Source organism: Lissotriton vulgaris, chromosome 10, assembly GCF_964263255.1.
Source record: "Lissotriton vulgaris chromosome 10, aLisVul1.2, whole genome shotgun sequence".
Taxonomy (NCBI): Eukaryota; Metazoa; Chordata; class Amphibia; order Caudata; family Salamandridae; genus Lissotriton; species Lissotriton vulgaris.
This window is the reverse complement of record NC_141698.1, coordinates 627,877,255-627,896,822: the sequence shown is the minus strand read 5'-3', so window position 1 is coordinate 627,896,822 and position 19,568 is coordinate 627,877,255. Positions and strand designations below refer to the sequence as shown.

The window sequence follows — 19,568 nt, the reverse complement described above, 5'->3', positions numbered from 1 at the left end:
AAAGCCTGGCACCCAGGGTGCTCACCCCCTCCCCTTGAGCCAGTTTAGGCCAGATTTGCCAACATTCTAGAAGGTCCTGACACTGCCTGGGAGGAGGGTATAAGTAAGGGGGAAGTGTCACCAGAGAGTCAGTCAGCGCTGGGACAAAGAAGGGAGGGGACCTGCTGTGAGGTGCTACCGCCACATGGGCCTGTGAGCTGAGCCCTGCACCCCTATAAACCCCCCTTGTTGGAACTGGGGTCACCAGTCCCCTAGGGTAGCATGGCACGAGCGGGTAGGCATCAGAAAGCATATGTGTTAAGCAACCATGCAGCACACGCAACCACTGAGTCAGAAACCTGGGCACGCAATTAGTGACACCACTCCAGTGAGTTTGTGTAAAAACTCAAGTTAACTTTATTAAGATAGAGCTGGGTCAGGGTATTAGGAATTCATCATAAAATTAGCTTATTAGCTTTCCACTAAAATACATGAGTGAGAACACTTGGCAATAAATACTGGATGAATAAATAATAAATATTAAATATTAAATAACCTCAGGCCTGACCTATGCCTTGCTCCTGGTCAGCACCTGCATCAAATATATTAAGGAGTTATAACAGGAAACATTTCAATAAATAACAGTAGGCTTCCAGTAAGGGTGAGCATCTCATTATGCTAGTAGCTTCTTTTCTGAGCAGAAGTAACCATTTACTAACAGGTAAACCTTTCATAAGGCCTAGGCTGAACAGGACACTAGGCGGAATATGGATAATCCCTGGGTTTGGGTCTAGCAGTTGCTATCACTCTTCGTCAGGGAACGGTAGGCTTTCCATTACAGCCCCTAAACAGGGGGTTCCCCTATTAGGAATTGAGGCCTAAAAACTATGGACCTTGGGACCTCTAAAACAGTCCAATACCAGGGTAAACATTTCCTGCAATAAAGATAAGCAGTTCAACAACACATTTCCTTGGGGTAGAGAAAAGAGAGCAATTCACTGATGTACACATACAATGAAGGCATAGTCTTTCATTACTTCATAATAACTTTTCATTGCGTCAGAAATTTGCATGTCACTAAACCAGAGTAGGACATTTCATTATACGCTGGTAGGCAATGCATCAACATTTCTCTAGGGAAGAATAACCCTAGCAGGAGACATGAACCAACATCCCATCGCCCACGAGTAAACAGGTCATTACAATCAGGCGGGAAGATACACTTCCTAAGCATAAGTGAAACCTCTCCTTAGTCAGGAATAACATTACAATAATCTCATTCGCTGGTAATGAACCTTTACTAAATCCGGGCTAACCAGATCATTAAATGTAGTGCATTTAACTAGTACAAGGAAAACCTTCCATTAAGTATGCATCAACATTACCCAGCTATGGACCTTTCATTGTAACCCAGTAGGCATTTAGACAACCTTTCTTTCAGCAGGTTAAATACATGTAGGCCTAAATAAGCCTGGAACCTTACCCCAGGCAGGCAGTGAGTATTTTATCCCCTAACCCAGGCATAGAAGTGGCTCATTGAGACATCTGACCCCCTGCTCGTATGTCACAACAACAGGAATCAGGCTTCCTGCTCGGGGGCAGGCCAACAGAACAACCCCCTACCAGAGGGTTAACTCGGTTCCCAAGCAGTCACCCAATGCTTACTTCGGGCTCCTGCCCAGTCCAGGGAACTTCTTTCATACAACTGGGGGCCTACGGGGCCCAATGGCAGTTTCCCGAGGGGAGGGGCGGTCGCGGGGCTTTCTTTCTGCACCTAGGAGGCCCCGCGTGCTCTCCGGCAGGCCGCCCTCCTCCTCTGGGGATTACCCGTCTGTCTTCAGCCCGCTCGGGGCCCGGGTGACGTCCAGGGGAGGGCTCCGACTTCTTCGTGAGCCCTCCGGTGTGTATGTAAGCCGGTCAGGGCCCGGGGGAAGTTGCGCCGGCAGGTGGGGGCTCTCCTACGTTGTGGAGGCCCCGGGACTCTTGGACGACAGGGTCCCGGGCCTCTAACCCCTCCCTGGGCCCAGGACCACTCAGGAGGAAGGCGCGTGGGGGGCTTGACCCCTACAGCCAATCGCGTAGCGATCTGCGGGGGCACGACGCCGGCGGCCAATCAAAGTGGGGCGGGGGCGGAGTCACTTCCGACGCCCCCGTCACGTGAGGCCGGCAGGCTGGCTTCGTCGGGCCTACCACGGTCTGAGGTAATTTTCACGGCGGCCCTCTCCAGGCACTGAGGGCCGCAGAGGGGAGAATGAAAGCGGCACCGGCGCCACCGAGAGAGCGCCGGGCCGCGTCAGCAAGCACAAGGCCCCGAGAGCCCCCCGGGCTGCGGCGGTGTTCTCCTCGTGCAGCGATGCGGTCGCGGCCCTCTCCTGGCACCGAGGGCCGCCGATGGGGGCAGAAGATGATGCAGATGCTCCCGCGACACAGGGGCACAGCGGGCAGCGCCTTTGGGGACACAGCGCTTCAGAGCCTCTAAGGCACAGCAGGTGAGCGCTTAACACTTGTAGCGCCTCGGGGATACTGCTGCCAGCGCTTCTCACAGGTACAACAGTCTCCGGGCCCCAGTAGATCAAAGGATCACAGCGCTTCTCAGGCAGGTCAGTGGCTAGCGCTTCACAGGACCCCGCAGGTGAGCGCTTGAGGGGGGCTTCACGGCGCCTCTCTCCCTCATCACATTTCACAGGGGGGGGCAGCCTCGTGGGGACAAGCGGTGCTTCAGCCCCAGCCATCTCCTGGCATACAGCGCTTCCATGGACAGTATAGCGCTTCAGCAGGCAGTCCTAGCACTTGGGGCACTTCACAGCGCTTTACAGGGGGGGCAACTTCCACAGCCCTGCAGGCAATTCACAGCGCTCCCACAGGACACAGCAATTCTTCACCAGTCAAGCGCTTGGAGGGCAATGTAGCGCTTAGGCAGTTTCTAGGTTGGCGCTTCATCAGCAGTTGCTTTAAAATAGAGGCAGCTCACAGGACATGCCAAACAGCAGCGGTAGGTTAGCGCAGGGACCCCAGGTGGCGTCAGGGGGCACAGGGAGCAACACAGCGCCAATACCTGGATGGCTCTTCAAATGTCCTGTGGAGATTCAGTCTCTTCTTGGCGCTTTATGTTCCTTGCGCCTTTGTAAGTTTCTTGGTTACCGGTTCCTTGATTTCTTCTTGGCGCAGCTGTTTCTGGCGCCCTTGTAAATAGCAGTTGGGTTCTTGTTTCCTTTGGTTTCTTATTCCTTGAAGGGGGTTAAGTTGGTGGCTGGTGTTGGATCTCCTCAGCCAATCCCCTCAAGTGGTCCCTGGGGGTTCCCTGCCGCGGGGTTAGGTCAGTGGGGGGGGAACAGGATACCTCAACACTTGTAAAGCAGCACACTAGGCCCTGTCATTCCAGCATCATAAGACCCTGCCCTGACCCCCACTGCCTATCCTCCTGCGTAGGTACTTCCCCAGGTCTTCCCCTCAGCTTCTCTCCTCAGGAAAGTTCCCTCCCTTTCCTTTTATAGTGCCAGTTGACAGTTGGTAGTGTCAGTTGGTGTCAGTTGGTGTCACCTCACCTCTCCCAGAAGGTTCCAGAGGCTTCCAGGAGGTTCCACCATTCTACCTGTGGACAGGCTGGCAGGCTAAGATGGATACATTGCCTGAGGGTTCCAGCCAGCCCCTGGCTACTAGAATGCGCCCTCTAAACCACGCTGCTGCAGCAGTGGTCTGTGGCGGCCATGTTAGGGGTAGGAAGTACCTGTACTTTAACACTAGTTTTAAACTACACAGGGCATTCTCCACCACCCAAGGCCTACACACTGTTGTTTCAATAGGGGCATTCTAAATTAACAGGGGATAAAAAGCGAAAAATTTCTGGGGAAAGGGCCAAGTCTCACACATCTCCCCCCAGCCAAAAGCCAGGGTAGACTGATCATTCCCTTGACGGGCTTCCCTGCTTGGGGCGGAAAAAGGTGGACGCAGGCCCAATACCACCATGACATCCTCGCTAATCCAACCACCCCACTGGTGTTCCTAGTGGGATGCGGCCAGGACAGACCTCCAATCCAGATGTCTCTGGCCCTTACTCTCTCTCAGAGTGGGGGGCAGTCGCCCCAGGCCCGTGGTACCTTTTTCCACTCTCCTCCTCAACCTAGGGTCTAAACCCTTAAGTTGAATTGGTGACAGGGGCGAGACCTACATCTCCCTGCACCCCCTCCCAGGGTTCCGCACCCTCCCTCCTGGAGTAGTACCCCTGAGAGTCACAACCGGGGGAACTCTGAATACAGAGATTCCTCCCGCCAGGTCAGGCAACCCCTGAACCTGGCCACCCAACCCAGGATCTTAACCCCGTGGCTGGACCGGTGCCAGAGGAGAGTCCTTCCTCCCTCTGCACTCCCCTTCCAGGGTTCCGCACCCTCCTCCCCGGATAGGTACCCCTAGAAGTCACAACCGGAGGAACTCTGAATACAGAGATTCCTCCCGCCAGGTCAGGCAACCCCTGAACCTAGCCACCCAACCCAGGATCTGCGCCCTGTGGCTGGACCGGTGCCAGAGGAGAGTCCTTCCTCCCTCTGCACTCCCCTTCCAGGGTTCCGCACCCTCCTCCCCGGATAGGTACCCCTAGAAGTCACAACCGGAGGAACTCTGAATACAGAGATTCCTCCCGCCAGGTCAGGCAACCCCTGAACCTAGCCACCCAACCCAGGATCTGCGCCCTGTGGCTGGACCGGTGCCAGAGGAGAGTCCTTCCTCCCTCTGCACCCCCTCCCAGGGTTCCGCACCCTCCCACCTGGAGTAGTACCCCTGAGAGTCACTCTGGTAGGGTCCTCAGTTACCGGTACCCCACCCTCCAGGTCAGGCAATTCCTGATCCTGAAACCCCAGTCCAGGTCCTACACTCTGTGACTGGTCTAAACTCCGAACCTCGGGTACGCTGCCACCATTGGAAGCACCTGGTACACATAATTCCAAGGCCTTCAGCTCTAACTCTTCTAGCTGAAGCCTGTGCACCAGCTTCCTCTCATCCATTGCAAGGCTCTCACTCTCCCTCTCATGCTCTATCATCTTAGACGACGCACACCCCCAGTTACTCTACTCCCTGCCCCAGAACATCCTCCCGGTAGCACATTGTCAGACACAACAATTTTGAGTAGGCCTGGGTCTTCTGGTGTGCCCGCCTCCCTGGGTGTGACCTGCCCCTCCTGTTCCCCATCCCCTCTCCCCTCTGGGTGGGCTCCTACCCGTGCCCCCAAAGTGGTACGGAGTTCCTTCTTTCTGGTTCTCCGCCCAACAGGCACCCCCATCCCCTGACAAAACTCAATTATGCCAGGTGGGGACTCAGATAAATCTGGGAAAAGATACCAGGACGTGGGTGACAGGATTAGGTCTAACAGATCTTGATACACTCTACAGGCTAGACAATGGAGGGGTCAATTACTTTGGCTTACACACAATAATTGTGTAGCCCAATTGCTGTGCACCCTGTCCCAATGGAGGGTGCTGCATGGTCACAAGTCCTGGATCCCACCGCTCGACACCAATATGTTGGAACTGGGGTCACCAGTCCCCTAGGGTAGCATGGCACGAGCGGGTAGGCATCAGAAAGCATATGTGTTAAGCAACCATGCAGCACACGCAACCACTGAGTCAGAAACCTGGGCACGCAATTAGTGACACCACTCCAGTGAGTTTGTGTAAAAACTCAAGTTAACTTTATTAAGATAGAGCTGGGTCAGGGTATTAGGAATTCATCATAAAATTAGCTTATTAGCTTTCCACTAAAATACATGAGTGAGAACACTTGGCAATAAATACTGGATGAATAAATAATAAATATTAAATATTAAATAACCTCAGGCCTGACCTATGCCTTGCTCCTGGTCAGCACCTGCATCAAATATATTAAGGAGTTATAACAGGAAACATTTCAATAAATAACAGTAGGCTTCCAGTAAGGGTGAGCATCTCATTATGCTAGTAACTTCTTTTCTGAGCAGAAGTAACCATTTACTAACAGGTAAACCTTTCATAAGGCCTAGGCTGAACAGGACACTAGGCGGAATATGGATAATCCCTGGGTTTGGGTCTAGCAGTTGCTATCACTCTTCGTCAGGGAACGGTAGGCTTTCCATAACAGCCCCTAAACAGGGGGTTCCCCTATTAGGAATTGAGGCCTAAAAACTATGGACCTTGGGACCTCTAAAACAGTCCAATACCAGGGTAAACATTTCCTGCAATAAAGATAAGCAGTTCAACAACACATTTCCTTGGGGTAGAGAAAAGAGAGCAATTCACTGATGTACACATACAATGAAGGCATAGTCTTTCATTACTTCATAATAACTTTTCATTGCGTCAGAAATTTGCATGTCACTAAACCAGAGTAGGACATTTCATTATACGCTGGTAGGCAATGCATCAACATTTCTCTAGGGAAGAATAACCCTAGCAGTAGACATGAACCAACATCCCATCGCCCACGAGTAAACAGGTCATTACAATCAGGCGGGAAGATACACTTCCTAAGCATAAGTGAAACCTCTCCTTAGTCAGGAATAACATTACAATAATCTCATTCGCTGGTAATGAACCTTTACTAAATCCGGGCTAACCAGATCATTAAATGTAGTGCATTTAACTAGTACAAGGAAAACCTTCCATTAAGTATGCATCAACATTACCCAGCTATGGACCTTTCATTGTAACCCAGTAGGCATTTAGACAACCTTTCTTTCAGCAGGTTAAATACATGTAGGCCTAAATAAGCCTGGAACCTTACCCCAGGCAGGCAGTGAGTATTTTATCCCCTAACCCAGGCATAGAAGTGGCTCATTGAGACATCTGACCCCCTGCTCGTATGTCACAACAACAGGAATCAGGCTTCCTGCTCGGGGGCAGGCCAACAGAACAACCCCCTACCAGAGGGTTAATTCGGTTCCCAAGCAGTCACCCAATGCTTACTTCGGGCTCCTGCCCAGTCCAGGGAACTTCTTTCATACAACTGGGGGCCTACGGGGCCCAATGGCAGTTTCCTGAGGGGAGGGGCGGTCGCGGGGCTTTCTTTCTGCACCTAGGAGGCCCCGTGTGCTCTCCGGCAGGCCGCCCTCCTCCTCTGGGGATTACCTGTCTGTCTTCAGCCCGCTCGGGGCCCGGGTGACGTCCAGGGGAGGGCTCCGACTTCTTCGTGAGCCCTCCGGTGTGTATGTAAGCCGGTCAGGGCCCGGGGGAAGTTGCGCCGGCAGGTGGGGGCTCTTCTACGTTGTGGAGGCCCCGGTACTCTTGGACGACAGGGTCCCGGGCCTCTAACCCCTCCCTGGGCCCAGGACCACTCAGAAGGAAGGCGCGTGGGGGGCTTGACCCCTGCAGCCAATCGCGTAGCGATCTGCGGGGGCACGACGCCGGCGGCCAATCAAAGTGGGGCGGGGGCGGAGTCACTTCCGACGCCCCCGTCACGTGAGGCCGGCAGGCTGGCTTCGTCGGGCCTACCACGGGGCTAGGTCAGTGGGGGGGGAACAGGATACCTCAACACTTGTAAAGCAGCACACTAGGCCCTGTCATTCCAGCATCATAAGACCCTGCCCTGACCCCCACTGCCTATCCTCCTGCGTAGGTACTTCCCCAGGTCTTCCCCTCAGCTTCTCTCCTCAGGAAAGTTCCCTCCCTTTCCTTTTATAGTGCCAGTTGACAGTTGGTGGTGTCAGTTGGTGTCAGTTGGTGTCACCTCACCTCTCCCAGAAGGTTCCAGAAACTTCCAGGAGGTTCCACCATTCTACCTGTGGACAGGCTGGCAGGCTAAGATGGATACATTGCCTGAGGGTTCCAGCCAGCCCCTGGCTACTAGAATGCGCCCTCTAAACCACGCTGCTGCAGCAGTGGTCTGTGGCGGCCATGTTAGGGGTAGGAAGTACCTGTACTTTAACACTAGTTTTAAACTACACAGGGCATTCTCCACCACCCAAGGCCTACACACTGTTGTTTCAATAGGGGCATTCTAAATTAACAGGGGGTAAAAAGCGAAAAATTTCTGGGGAAAGGGCCAAGTCTCACACCCCTCTACTGTCCCCATGGGCCCCTGACAAGGGAGGGCCCCTATCCAGGTCACTGACGCTATTTGACCGGGTACCACGCCAGCGCTGTGTGAAGAAGTGCCCAGGAGGTGAGGAGTGTGCCCCTAAGGAACTTCTGTACTGGGACTGTCCGCCCCCCTTGGGAAGTTGTGGCCCCTGTGGAAGCGCTGGACTGGGAGGAGCTGCCCGGGGAGGATTGTGCCCCCGAGGAACTGTGTCTTGCTGACCTGCCTCAGTTGCCCGGCCCCTAGACTGCCTTACAAGCAGTGCGCTGTGAATAGCGCCATAGTGCTGAGGAGACTGTGAGGGGAAATAGCGCTGGAGGAGCCTACCCTCGTTGTGGCGCGCTTGCTATCTGTTTAATAAATAGTAGAAGGGAGCCTACCCCTTATCCCAGCCGGAGATCACCGTCGCAGCCCGGGCGCTGAGGAGACTGTGAGGGGACTTTATCACAAGAAAGGGAGCCTACCCCTTGTCCTGGCTTCGCGCTGTGTGGCAGCGCCGAAAATCACCGCCGCGGACCGGCGCTGTCATGGGGATTCCCCCCACTGCTGTGGGGATCGTTGCGGCGGCCCCCGGTACCAGGGGAGGGCCGCCGAAGTGAAGGAAGGGCCGCGCTCGGCCCTGAGGCCGCCGACTCCCGCATCACGTGACGGGGGGCTAAGCCGCGTCATCGGCCCGCCCCCGCCGCACACGGATTGGCCTGCGCGGCCGTGACCTCTGAAGGCCGCGCAGGGATTGGCTGTCGGCCGGGAAGACCCGGAGAAGCTGAATCCAAGCCCCGGGTCCCCGTGAGGTAGGAGGGGGACCCGGGTGAAGCTCCATTGCGGGGCCCCTGTGCCAAGGAGGGAGCCCCGAGAGAAGCGACCGGAGCGGGAGGCCACCCCGCCGGTCTGAGCCCCACGCGAGGGGCCGGTGAAGAAGGCGGGGCCGGGGCACACTGTCGGTGCCAGCCCGCCTCCCGACTAGAGGCGACCGGAGAAGGGAGCCCAGAGAGTACTGCGGGAGCCGTGCGAGGTGGGAGGAAAGCCAGGCAGGCTTCCCCCCACGTGTGCTGAGACACTGCGTGTGTCCCCTGAGGCCTCTCTGAGATTGTATTGTAACCCCGGGCCCCTGTGAGGAAAAGAGGCCCGGGTGAGGCGAGTGTGGCTGCCCAGAAGTATAGTGGCCCCCCCAGGCCTCCAAGAGGAGGAGGGGCCCGAGTGTTGCCGTAGAGAGGAGGGGCCTCGAGGCACATTGCCGGTGCCTGCCCCCTCCTCTGGAAAGGAGTCCTGCGCCTCGAGGCATATTGCCGGTGCCTGCCCCCTCCTCTGGAAAGGAGTCCTGCGACTCGAGGCACATTGTCGGTGCCTGGTGACCCCCCCCTGCAGAGGAGACCCCAAAGGAACCCCGCAGGAGCCATCGAGGAGAGCCCGGTGAGTGGGGACTTAATTAAACTGTGTGGGGAGTGAAGAGGGCAACGGGGCACAGGGTCGGTGCTCCCCCCCCCGGGAGACATTGTAATTGAGCTTGTGGGACCTAATTACACCAGAGCCCCCCGCGAGAAGTACCAGCCGGATTGCCAGGCCTCTGAACTGGGCCACCACGTTAGTTAATCCCTGCCTGGGGTGACCAGGTGAATGCCAGCTAGTGTAGGCCCTGGGATTTGTGTTAGTGTGGCAAGGCAGTGCTTTCGCAGAATTTCACGCCCCGTGTGTCAGTGTGGTTATGACCTAAGGGCACGCCCCCATATAGGTTGGCTTGAGTGGGCCGGGAGGGAACAGATGCCTAAGGGAGCCTTCATTAGATGATGCACCAGTGTGGAGGGTTAGGCTCATGCTCATGGGTTAATGCCTAACATCGCTCTATAATGTGTAAGCTTAATGTTCATGCAGAGGATTGGCTGTTGTGTACACCCTGCTGTTTATGTTTATAGTGATGCCAACGTTCTGCCTGATGCTTGGAGAAGGTTCCATGCCAGTGGTTATTTCCCCTTGCCAAAGAGGAAACTTTGTTGTGCCTTTTAATACAGGTGTGCCCTATGCTGGCCTGACGAGTTAGTCCAGGCCCCTGGCTACGCCCCAAGTTTGTGAGCTGCAGTACTGATTTCTTACAGGTGCTCCTGTCTAATATGTGCTGTGATGCTCTGTTGTACTTCCCTTACAGGGGTGGGGTTTGGCGTTATAACGCATGAGGTGTATTTATGCATAATGTTTGAGTTTGCAATTACAGCCTACCCCCGAGGATGAGAGCCTGAGTTGGCCCCGCCAGATTGGCCCCAGGTCTAGTGTTTAATTAACCATCCTTTTTCCTTTCCACATGGACTTTGGACTCAACCCTTTTTGTCCCATGTAAATAATCCCCCACTGAAGTACTTGGCTCGGGTGCCAGTTGGCGCCTTGTTGTGATTACCAGTGTATTCTTCCTTTTTACCTTACAGGTTGGAGATATTACTAAACTTCTTCTTTTCCAACCAAAGGTGGAGTTGCGTCTCTTTTGTGGTGTGCCTGGTGTGTCGTCTGTGGATACTGCGTGAATGCTTCACATGTCCTCGAAGTTTGGCCTCCCCGCTTGATGCCATGCTACCCCCTTGGAGATTTGGGTAACCCCCATTTCTTACACTTCCCCAGAGGGAAGTGGTGTTAATACTTCATATAGGGCATATCACCTATCCAAAAATACATAGACTGTTCTAGTTAGCCAATTAATTCCTCTGTGGCAAACTAGTTCATACAAGGAGTACTTTTTGTGACACAGTATGTACCCACGGGAGGGTGTACTCCCTCCAGAGTTCCTCTCGGCCCCCCACCAAGCAAGGGAATCATTCCTCGCATGGTTTTGTGTTTCATGTTCATTGGAGGTCACCTGGACATGGTCATGGGGATGGTGTTCTTGCCTGCGGCACAGTGGGCAACCTTGTGGAGGACCCTGATGGTCTCCTGGCCTTGGATTCCGCCTCTGTCCATCAGTGGTTGTGTATGTGCTCACTTTGTAACTCTGGTGGCAAGGAAGACTTACAAGGAGGTAACGCCCTGGTTACTTACCATTAATCTTCATTACTCCGAGGATTGTCTTCCTCGACACATGAGTTTCCATCTCTCCCTCCCTGTTTTTCTATCTGCTTCATTGGTTCTTGGGGCTTTGTAGTTCAACAGTAAGTGAGGTGGGCTGACCCTGCCCTTATACTGGGTGAAGGGTGACATGCTTGGCCAAGATGGGAAGGGATGGGAGGCATGGGATGCTGATTTAGCGTTGGAAGGTTCTGGTGTGGAGCTGAAGCTCACTTTGTAACTCATGTGCAGTGGAAGACAATACTCGGAGCAATGAAAATTACCAGTAAGTAACCGGGACATCAACCGGAACCTCGTTCATCAAGAGTTTGGCACCCCTCAAAAAATCAGCCTGAACTGCTATCCTGCCCCAGTATCCCCATTAACAAAGTCTAAAAAATCAGAATCATTTTCGGGCATGCATTTGTTAGATTAAAAAAAAAAACTTGGAAATACTTAAAAAACATTGAAAGGCATATTACTAAAACCATAACAAATGGCATATAAAATACAGATTCTGGACGAAAGGAATGTCAAAGAGCTTGAACACGTACGCTGATTAACCCCCTGAGACGAAAGAAAGGACACCGTGGGAACACCTGTTTTAATCAAGTGTCAAGTAGCATTATCTTTGAAGAACAGTCTATCGCAAAAGCCATCAACACAAATAGTGGCAGAACTCGGTGGAAATAATAGATAGACTGCAGTCCAGCCCTGACGCCAGCAACGTATAAACATATAGTATCTGTAAGCTCCAAAAATGGAAACAGAAAAAAGACAACTTTCATTCGTTTGAAGTGTTGACAAAGAACTGTCAAACCAGCTCCCTTCAGTCCGCTCTCTCCAAGAGCTGTAGTGAACCCCTCGGGTACCGAAGAGAAATTTAGATATGGTACGTATGTGTGCTCACTGCTGCCCATTCGTAGAAAAATACAGTTAAAACATAGAAAAGACACACTCTTGACCAGAATAGCAATTAATCACTCAAAGGGAAAGGGAATAACATCAAATAAAACGTCAGATCAATGTGAATTGTTAAAGTGACAAAACTGTTATAACGGTAAACAGGTGAGGTTATATTAAAGCAAGGATGGGAAGTTTTATTGGCAAACGAATGCGTTTCGGACTCTGACACTCAAAAAATAATGTTTAGTTTAACTCCGTGGTCCGACTTTTCAAAGGGTGGTTCGTTGAAAAACGAATCATACTTACTTGCTGTAGCGCTATTTGATTTATAGTGAGATATATAAATTTTCAAAATGGCCGCCCTGTTAAGGAAACTCCGAGTGTACCCATTCGGGGCTGCTACTCATAGAGAAAGTAGTGAACGAACAACCTCTCAACAGGTTTTTAGTTCCTTCGAGGGAAACGAGAACAATACGAAAATAACAGTGTGATTACAATCAAGTGACGACTTGATTAATAAATAAATAAATAAATATAGCATATTACTTATCCTTAGCGTCGTGCTCGAAATAAATATGTTGCTTGTTTATGGAAAAATCATAATACGTGCTCCCGAATAAATGTACTTCCGTTTCATTTTTTGATATTTTTAAAACAAATACTGCATTCTGTACATGAAAAGTCACTGTTTAAAGATGTCCGACAGCCTTTTGACAAATACTTCCTGGCGTTCCCAGTGCAGTGGCCAGGTTGCCCCTTTTCTATGTCGACTTTTTCTATTTGCTGCTTTGGAGGCGGTGGTTACCTTTCCCCACCCTAGCCAATCAGAACAGGACCCCCGCGAGGCCAATGGTGCTGTGTCTTGTAGTGTCAATGGAAAGGAGTCAGTGTGCTGCTAAGAGTGTCTGCAGTGTCGTCTGGCTTGGCTTATCCTGGATGCTGACGGTCTCTTTCTCTCTGCCTTCTCCCTTCTCAGGCTCAAGGCAACATTGAAGGCATGCTGGAGAAACTGGAACTAGACAATGAAGGTAAGGCTAATTAATACACCCTCCGCTTTACTGCCAGGATATGTGTCTGCTTGCGAGCGTAGGGAAAAGGGAGTGGCTCTAGAGAAATAATGGTGGGGGCAGAGGTGTGCGAGGTGGTCCAATTGTCTGCTTTGTTTCTCCTGTCAATATATCTGTTGTGACAAGTGCGTTTAATGGGAAACTCAAGCATGCCCATACTAGTATTTTAGCCGGGTGTTGATCGTGCCTTATGCATTTCAGTGCACATTTGCCCATGTTTCCTCTATACGAAAATGCTTAAAACAGGACATTGGATAAATATATGCTTAACTGAATGAACATGCGCTGAATGGACCTATAAGCAAAACACGTTATGACGCTCAAGGTATTTTTTTTATCATTCAGTGCATAACCTCTCAATATATGCTTAACTGAAGGAACATGCGCTGAATGGACCTATAAGCAAAACACGTTATGACGCTCAAGGTATTTTCTTTTATCATTCAGTGCATAACCTCTCAACCATAAGTGGACCCCCACCGAAAGCATACACTTTAAATGGCAGCGGAGTTAAGTCTTGTCTTTTGTAGCCCTCAGTCTTAATAACGACAGGGAGTTCGGACCTGCTGCCTATGCCTGGTGCCATGGATAGCGACTGCAGATTGGTGCACCCAGACTGGGCTGAACCCCCTCCCCCCCCCCCCCCCCCCCCCCCCCGCAACACAGCATTTTTTTATGTTGACGATTCCATTAGGGAAGTGAACAGCTTTTCGTTGCTGCCTATCGTATAATCTATTGTCAATTTGGATAGGTTTGTTTGGAATCCATATTTTAATCGAAGAAAGGAGTATCTTCTTCTGTGCCTGTCCATTGTAAGTTTCTTAAGGTCTATCATTGAGCCTTGTAGTTACAGTCAGAACCTGAGCAAAAGCCAATTGTGGCGATGCATGTTGGTGAGATGTTAGCAGTTACTTAATTTTAGTCCAATGGATCGAACGATTAAGAAGCTTTGTTCATCACTGTGCTCAGTGTTACAAATAGGAAGAAGTAGCGGGTACCTTCTTGATATGCACTGCATTTTAGAATGGAATTGAAGCTTGTGTAAAGTCATTTATATGTTGGAAATTATAATAAAGCATCAAACTCCTTTATTTAATTATTCAATTTACATTCCTTTGACTTTGCTTTTTGCTCCCTGAAAAAATGCAATAAGTGGTTAAGTACATCAACCTACAATGTGCTCTAAATCAGAAAGCAGGGGCATGTACATCCTTGTATCAATGTAAAACACACCTCAGTTTATAGTTGAGAACACATGACTGCAATTACGCATATAATAATTAGTAAGAGCATATATAATAAAACTGTCTATTCTGATCTGCCGAGGTATTTTTCGAATACAAGTAAAAGCATGCATTTAAGTTATATGTTTGGGGTTCCAAAGAGTGAAGATGAAGGACAGTTGGGAACTGTTTCAAAGATCTTTTAACATGCGATTTATTTATAGTAAACATATGAAGATGACTGCCAATTTTTATCTGCTTTCCTCCTTCTTTCTTGTATTCACAAGTGAAATCTTGTCTGATACGTAGTTTAAGGGTAATACATCTTGGGTATTGGTTATGCCATCATAAAGTAAGATAGCGGTGCTTCAGAGAAGCTTTTATTGCTAGCCGATAGCACATTGCTTATTGTATTGGCAAACTGAGTTTGTAAAAAAAATGGTTATTCTTGTATTGTGTGCAGTTGTGTGAAATTATGAGCTATGTTAATGTGTAATTATTCGTTAAACGTATTTACAGTTTGAAGTACATGTTGTGTTGCTAAGCTTCTTCTTAGAACCTGTGCTGTTTAAATTGTTAGAAAAAAAATCGTTTGTTTTTTAAGTTCTTTTTATTTGACCATAAGCTCATTGTTTGGGACTTCAAAGATTTCCTAGTTTAAAATCTATATTGGACTTATTACAGCCTTACCAGGAAAACGCCTGTTGTGCAGACGTTTTTTTAAAGCCACTTCTCCCATTCACCTATTGTTAGTTTTCAGACTTTTGGCTTTGGTTCAAAAGTGGTCTTGCTGCTACTAATGTATTTAGATGGCATTGTTGAAGAAATGGAAAAAATGCATAATCTCGCACGTTGAGACGCATGACATGAGATGGACACTTGCAATACCCAGAGCAGGCCATTCAACTTTAAACAGCCGGCCATTTGTTAGGGGGCAGCAAGAGCTAAGGAGGGGAAAATCCTTTAATCACAGGAACCGTTTTCTTTCCTCTCTGATTGCATTTTCGACAGGTACCTGTTTATGAGAGAACATGTAAATATGTCAAATTAAATAATGTAGTACAGCTAAAGCCAGCTATAGAGATGTCAATATAATTGTCATCATTTGACATTCCTCTCACTTAATCATACAGTATCATCAATCTATTACCGCTTTAAAGAAGAGCATGTTTTATTTACTGTATTTCAGTTACAAGTGCATGTTTAAATGTACTTACCAAGAAAGGTACCTAGACAGCTTCATAAAATTGTCTTTTTATTCATTCATTTGCGTTTCATTATTGATTGGCAAATTTGCACTCCTGCACGCCGGTGGTTGTCTAAGAATCTACTGAGATATATGCTTGCTTATAAAAAGTTATGACGTGTATACACACCTTTACAAATGTGTTATTGCGAAGGGTCCTAGTAAAGTATACATTACATATATTAAATAACATATTGAGTTGTGTCTGTCATTCCTATGTGCGTCTGGATGTGTGAGATGTGAAGGAGCACACTGATATTTTCGCTTTATTATTAGAAAGTCTACGTTTTGTGATCTCTGACATAGAAAGAAGGGGTAAAGCTTTACCATTTGTTGTTAATCGCTGATAAATTAACGGAATTACTCTCGACTGTTATTTTTATGCTAAATTGATTTTACACATTCCCAATGAATGCACAAGGGATTCCATGACATGCTATCTTGCTACTAGGCTTGGTTTCCAATATTAACATCTCACAGTTGAATACATAGGCCCAGGACCCCAAAGCCTAAATGGAGCCTTGATTAACTTTTGGATAGCTTTTCGTGCAGATCGGTCAGAGTAGGCCAACGTTATCCGCAATCCAGGAATCTCTGTGAAACAACATTGAAGCTCAGCTATTGAGCCGCTATCGCTGACTCGGTAATAAACAGACATATGTTCTCAGTATCGGGTCTGTTTTATATACAGACATGAATTTTGAAGAAATCTAGTCTAACCTGTTTTGCTTTAAAACCAGTGTTGACTTGCTGATGGCTTCTAATGAACGGACTCATATTTCGCTCTCAAGCCTTTCCTTGTAAATGTGAGATGCTTTTTTAGTGGTTACTTAATCCCGAATCTGAAATGTAAATTGCCGCAACTTTTGAGCACTGGCCAGCATCTTGTTCTATTGGCAATTGTTCTGTTCCTGCATTCCCTAGAGATGCCAGCAGCATCGCCAGGAATGCATTGAGCTCAAGCACTCCGCCTCTCCTCATCTGTCTTGCACAGGTTGACGTTTGCCACACTTTACAGTGCCGGGGCCACGGTTGTCTTAAAAGCTTTCTTTCATTACCTTCCTGCAAGTCTTCCTCACCACAGTAATTACTAATGAGCAATAGCTCCTCTCCAGAACCATTTTTTTCCTTCAACGTTTCAATTGGTATTTTTTAAAGTGTGTGCCTTGTATTATGTAATGCACTAATTCAGCGATTGTACAATTAAAGCATTTGAAAGGTTTGCTTTTTTAACACTGTTGCAGGTACGGCTTCGTTGTTGGTGTTTTTTCAAGAGGGCAGTGTAGTCTCAAATTAAAAACACAACTTATTCGAAGTAGAGAATCTTCCTTTTTTTTTTTAATACATTGGGGTTGCAGAACCTCTTTTGTGCTGCCCTATATCTGTAAACGGAAACAATGTGGTGGTAGAGAAAGCTAGCCATGCCCATCAAGTCTACTCCTTTTCCTAATTACTTATCATCAAACTTGTTTCTTTGTTGCAACCGCTTTTGCCCATGCCAATTTTCTTCAGAAATAAACCATGCTTACTCCACTGAGTCCATATCTCAGCAGGGTCATCCACCTGAGCCTTCTGTCTGTCAATTACCTCGCGCCCATGAGCTCCATCACCTTTACCCAGTTTCCCCCACATAGTAGCAACTTTCTAATTGCGAGGTTGCTAATGGTGGTCTTGGAGGCCAAGAATCTTTGCTGGGGACAAGATGATTAGGTTTATCTGTGAACAATGCAGAAATTCAACATCTCAGCACACCCTGTAGCTCCCGGAGAGATACAAATTGAAAGCACTTCTTACTATTTATTTATTTATTTATAAAGTTTTATATAGTGCGAACTTGATCCCAAAGGATATCAGAGCGCTTTACAATTTGAGGCAAAGGTAACAAATCAGAACATTATTCTAACATGACATATTGCTTCCGTCACAAAGTTGAATTGTGTAGGATGATCTAACCTTATCAAAAAGATATTTTTCCACAGATGTACTTTTTAAAATTTCTACTTGCTCGACTTGGCCTTTTCTGCAGAATCATCCCCAAACTTTTTGCCTTCACCCTCCAGTTTTCTGAACCTGTTTTTGTTTGCTTTTAGGATTCGGTGCACCTTACCACTGCTAACCAGTGCAATAGTGCTTGTGCTTTCTCCTTGAAACATGCATTTTCCTTAAAAAATGGTAGAATTGTCTTATACCAAATTGGCATATTTTATTTGCTCATAAGTCCCTAGTAAAGTGGAGATACCCATGCCCAGAGCCTGTAAATAAAATGCTACTAGTGGGCCTGCTGCACTGATTGTGACACCCACTTAAGTAGCACTTTAAACATGTGTCAGGCCTGCCATTGCAGCCTGTATGTGATGTTTTAAGCTGCCTTTTTGGCCTGACTAAATAAGCCTTTTTGTGACACAAACATTCCTTTTTAATACATATGCCATCCTAGGGTAGTCCCTGGACAGACCAGAGGGCAGGGTGCAATGTACTTACCCCATCTTTATTCCACAGCGTCTTCAGTTAAACTTGTGGACCACCTATCTTACTTCATCCTTCACGATAGGAAAACATAAACCGATTATGGTGAAAAATAATTGCCATTTCCCCAAAATAAAGTGCCAGTGGGCCCCGCCGACAACCACCAGCTCAAATTCTGCACTGGAAACACCAGGCCGCAACACCGAAACAAAAGGAAAATAAGTCAGTTGTTTCCTTGTGTGCACAGGCCATCTATCTGATATCCCTGAGGAATCACTTACTCCCTGTTAGACCTCCATTTTGGGAACCAGTGCGGAGGGCTTACCTGGCCTTTATTCTGAGGGTGAGGTTGTTATAGCAACACAAAAAGATGATGGACGGAATGCTAAACATTGTCTAACATTCACTCCAATGCCGAGATCTGGACCGAAGTCCATTGTATTTTTGCTCACCATGCCATTCCAGTTTGGACCCAGCCATATGCAAATCAGTCTTGAACCAAATCCTCATGAGAGCCGTCCAGCTTGAACTGCCTAGCCAAGCATTCCCTGGACCGGAAATAAGCATCCTGGGACCAGTTTCGGGGGATCACCCCCTCATCAACCAGGCTAGCTTGAATCCAATGGCATACCACTTAGACCTCCGTTTTTGGAGCCGGTGGGCTGGGGTAACCTGGCCCTAATTCTGGGGGTTCAGGTGATTTGCCACTGATCTCCCAAGGTTCATACTTTAGCTCTGCAAATTGGCCCAAGTGAAATTCCTTCCACACATGCATCTCGGAGTAGAGAGTGTGCCCGTGGTAATCTTATCAAACTTAAAACAAGATGCCAAAATGTTTTATTTAACAATGCAAATCGCTTGTTGGGTGGAAAGCTTTCTTAATTTAGGCAACCATTGTCCCCAGAAGACCTTATACTTGTAAGAATTGTGTTGACCTGATTACGGTACATTATTGTATTTTAAACGGGGCTCAGTAGTTACTTACTCCATTATTATGTTTGCTTGTACAGCGTTTAATATAGGCCTAGGGCTGCCTCAACCTTGTTTATGGGAATAGGAATGGAGGCACGAGAGTTTTATAGAGTACTTTGATGTGTAGCTCAATCAAGAAACTCTTTAAATGTTATGGCTTATTTAGTGGAGGACACGGCAATCATTTTGAAAAAAAATGTTTTTCACTAGTGCCTCACACTTCTAACACAGAATCTGCCTTTGCAGTTAGTGTTGGAATGAATGCTATATGAGCAAGTGTGGTTACGTTTTTAGGTCTGATTTGCCAGCGCAACTGTCTGCAAATGCATTCTTACCAATTCATTTAAATATCCATAGAATGGGGCTTTGGCTCCCCCATGGTAGTATCACACTCTCACTTTATGCTACTGGCATTTGCTTTTCTCGTTATACCTCACATGAAGGAAGGTCTGTCTTCCTTTAGAATACATGAAGGACTATTTTACTTCTCAAAGTAAACTTGATCATTACAGTGGTGTTACATTCACATCTTTATTTCCTATATACATTCTATACTGGAAGCAATAGTTTATGCTACTTATTTCCCAGCAGTGGCAAAGGCATCGGGGCAGATTCTAATGTGATAACATCTGCGCATGTAAATAG

At 48.3% G+C, this 19,568-nt stretch overlaps 1 protein-coding gene across 4 annotated transcripts in view; it reads left to right on the top strand.

The window, feature by feature from the left end:
• PRKAG2 (protein kinase AMP-activated non-catalytic subunit gamma 2) overlaps positions 1–19,568 on the top strand; it is a 1,779,639-nt gene that overhangs the window by 1,309,625 nt on the left and 450,446 nt on the right. For all 4 annotated transcript variants that reach the window (XM_086941467.1, XM_086941466.1, XM_086941468.1 and 1 more), the window contains one exon: positions 12,926–12,977. In XM_086941467.1, the coding sequence (XP_086797593.1) occupies positions 12,926–12,977 (52 nt within the window). The remainder of the gene's footprint in view (positions 1–12,925; positions 12,978–19,568) is intronic.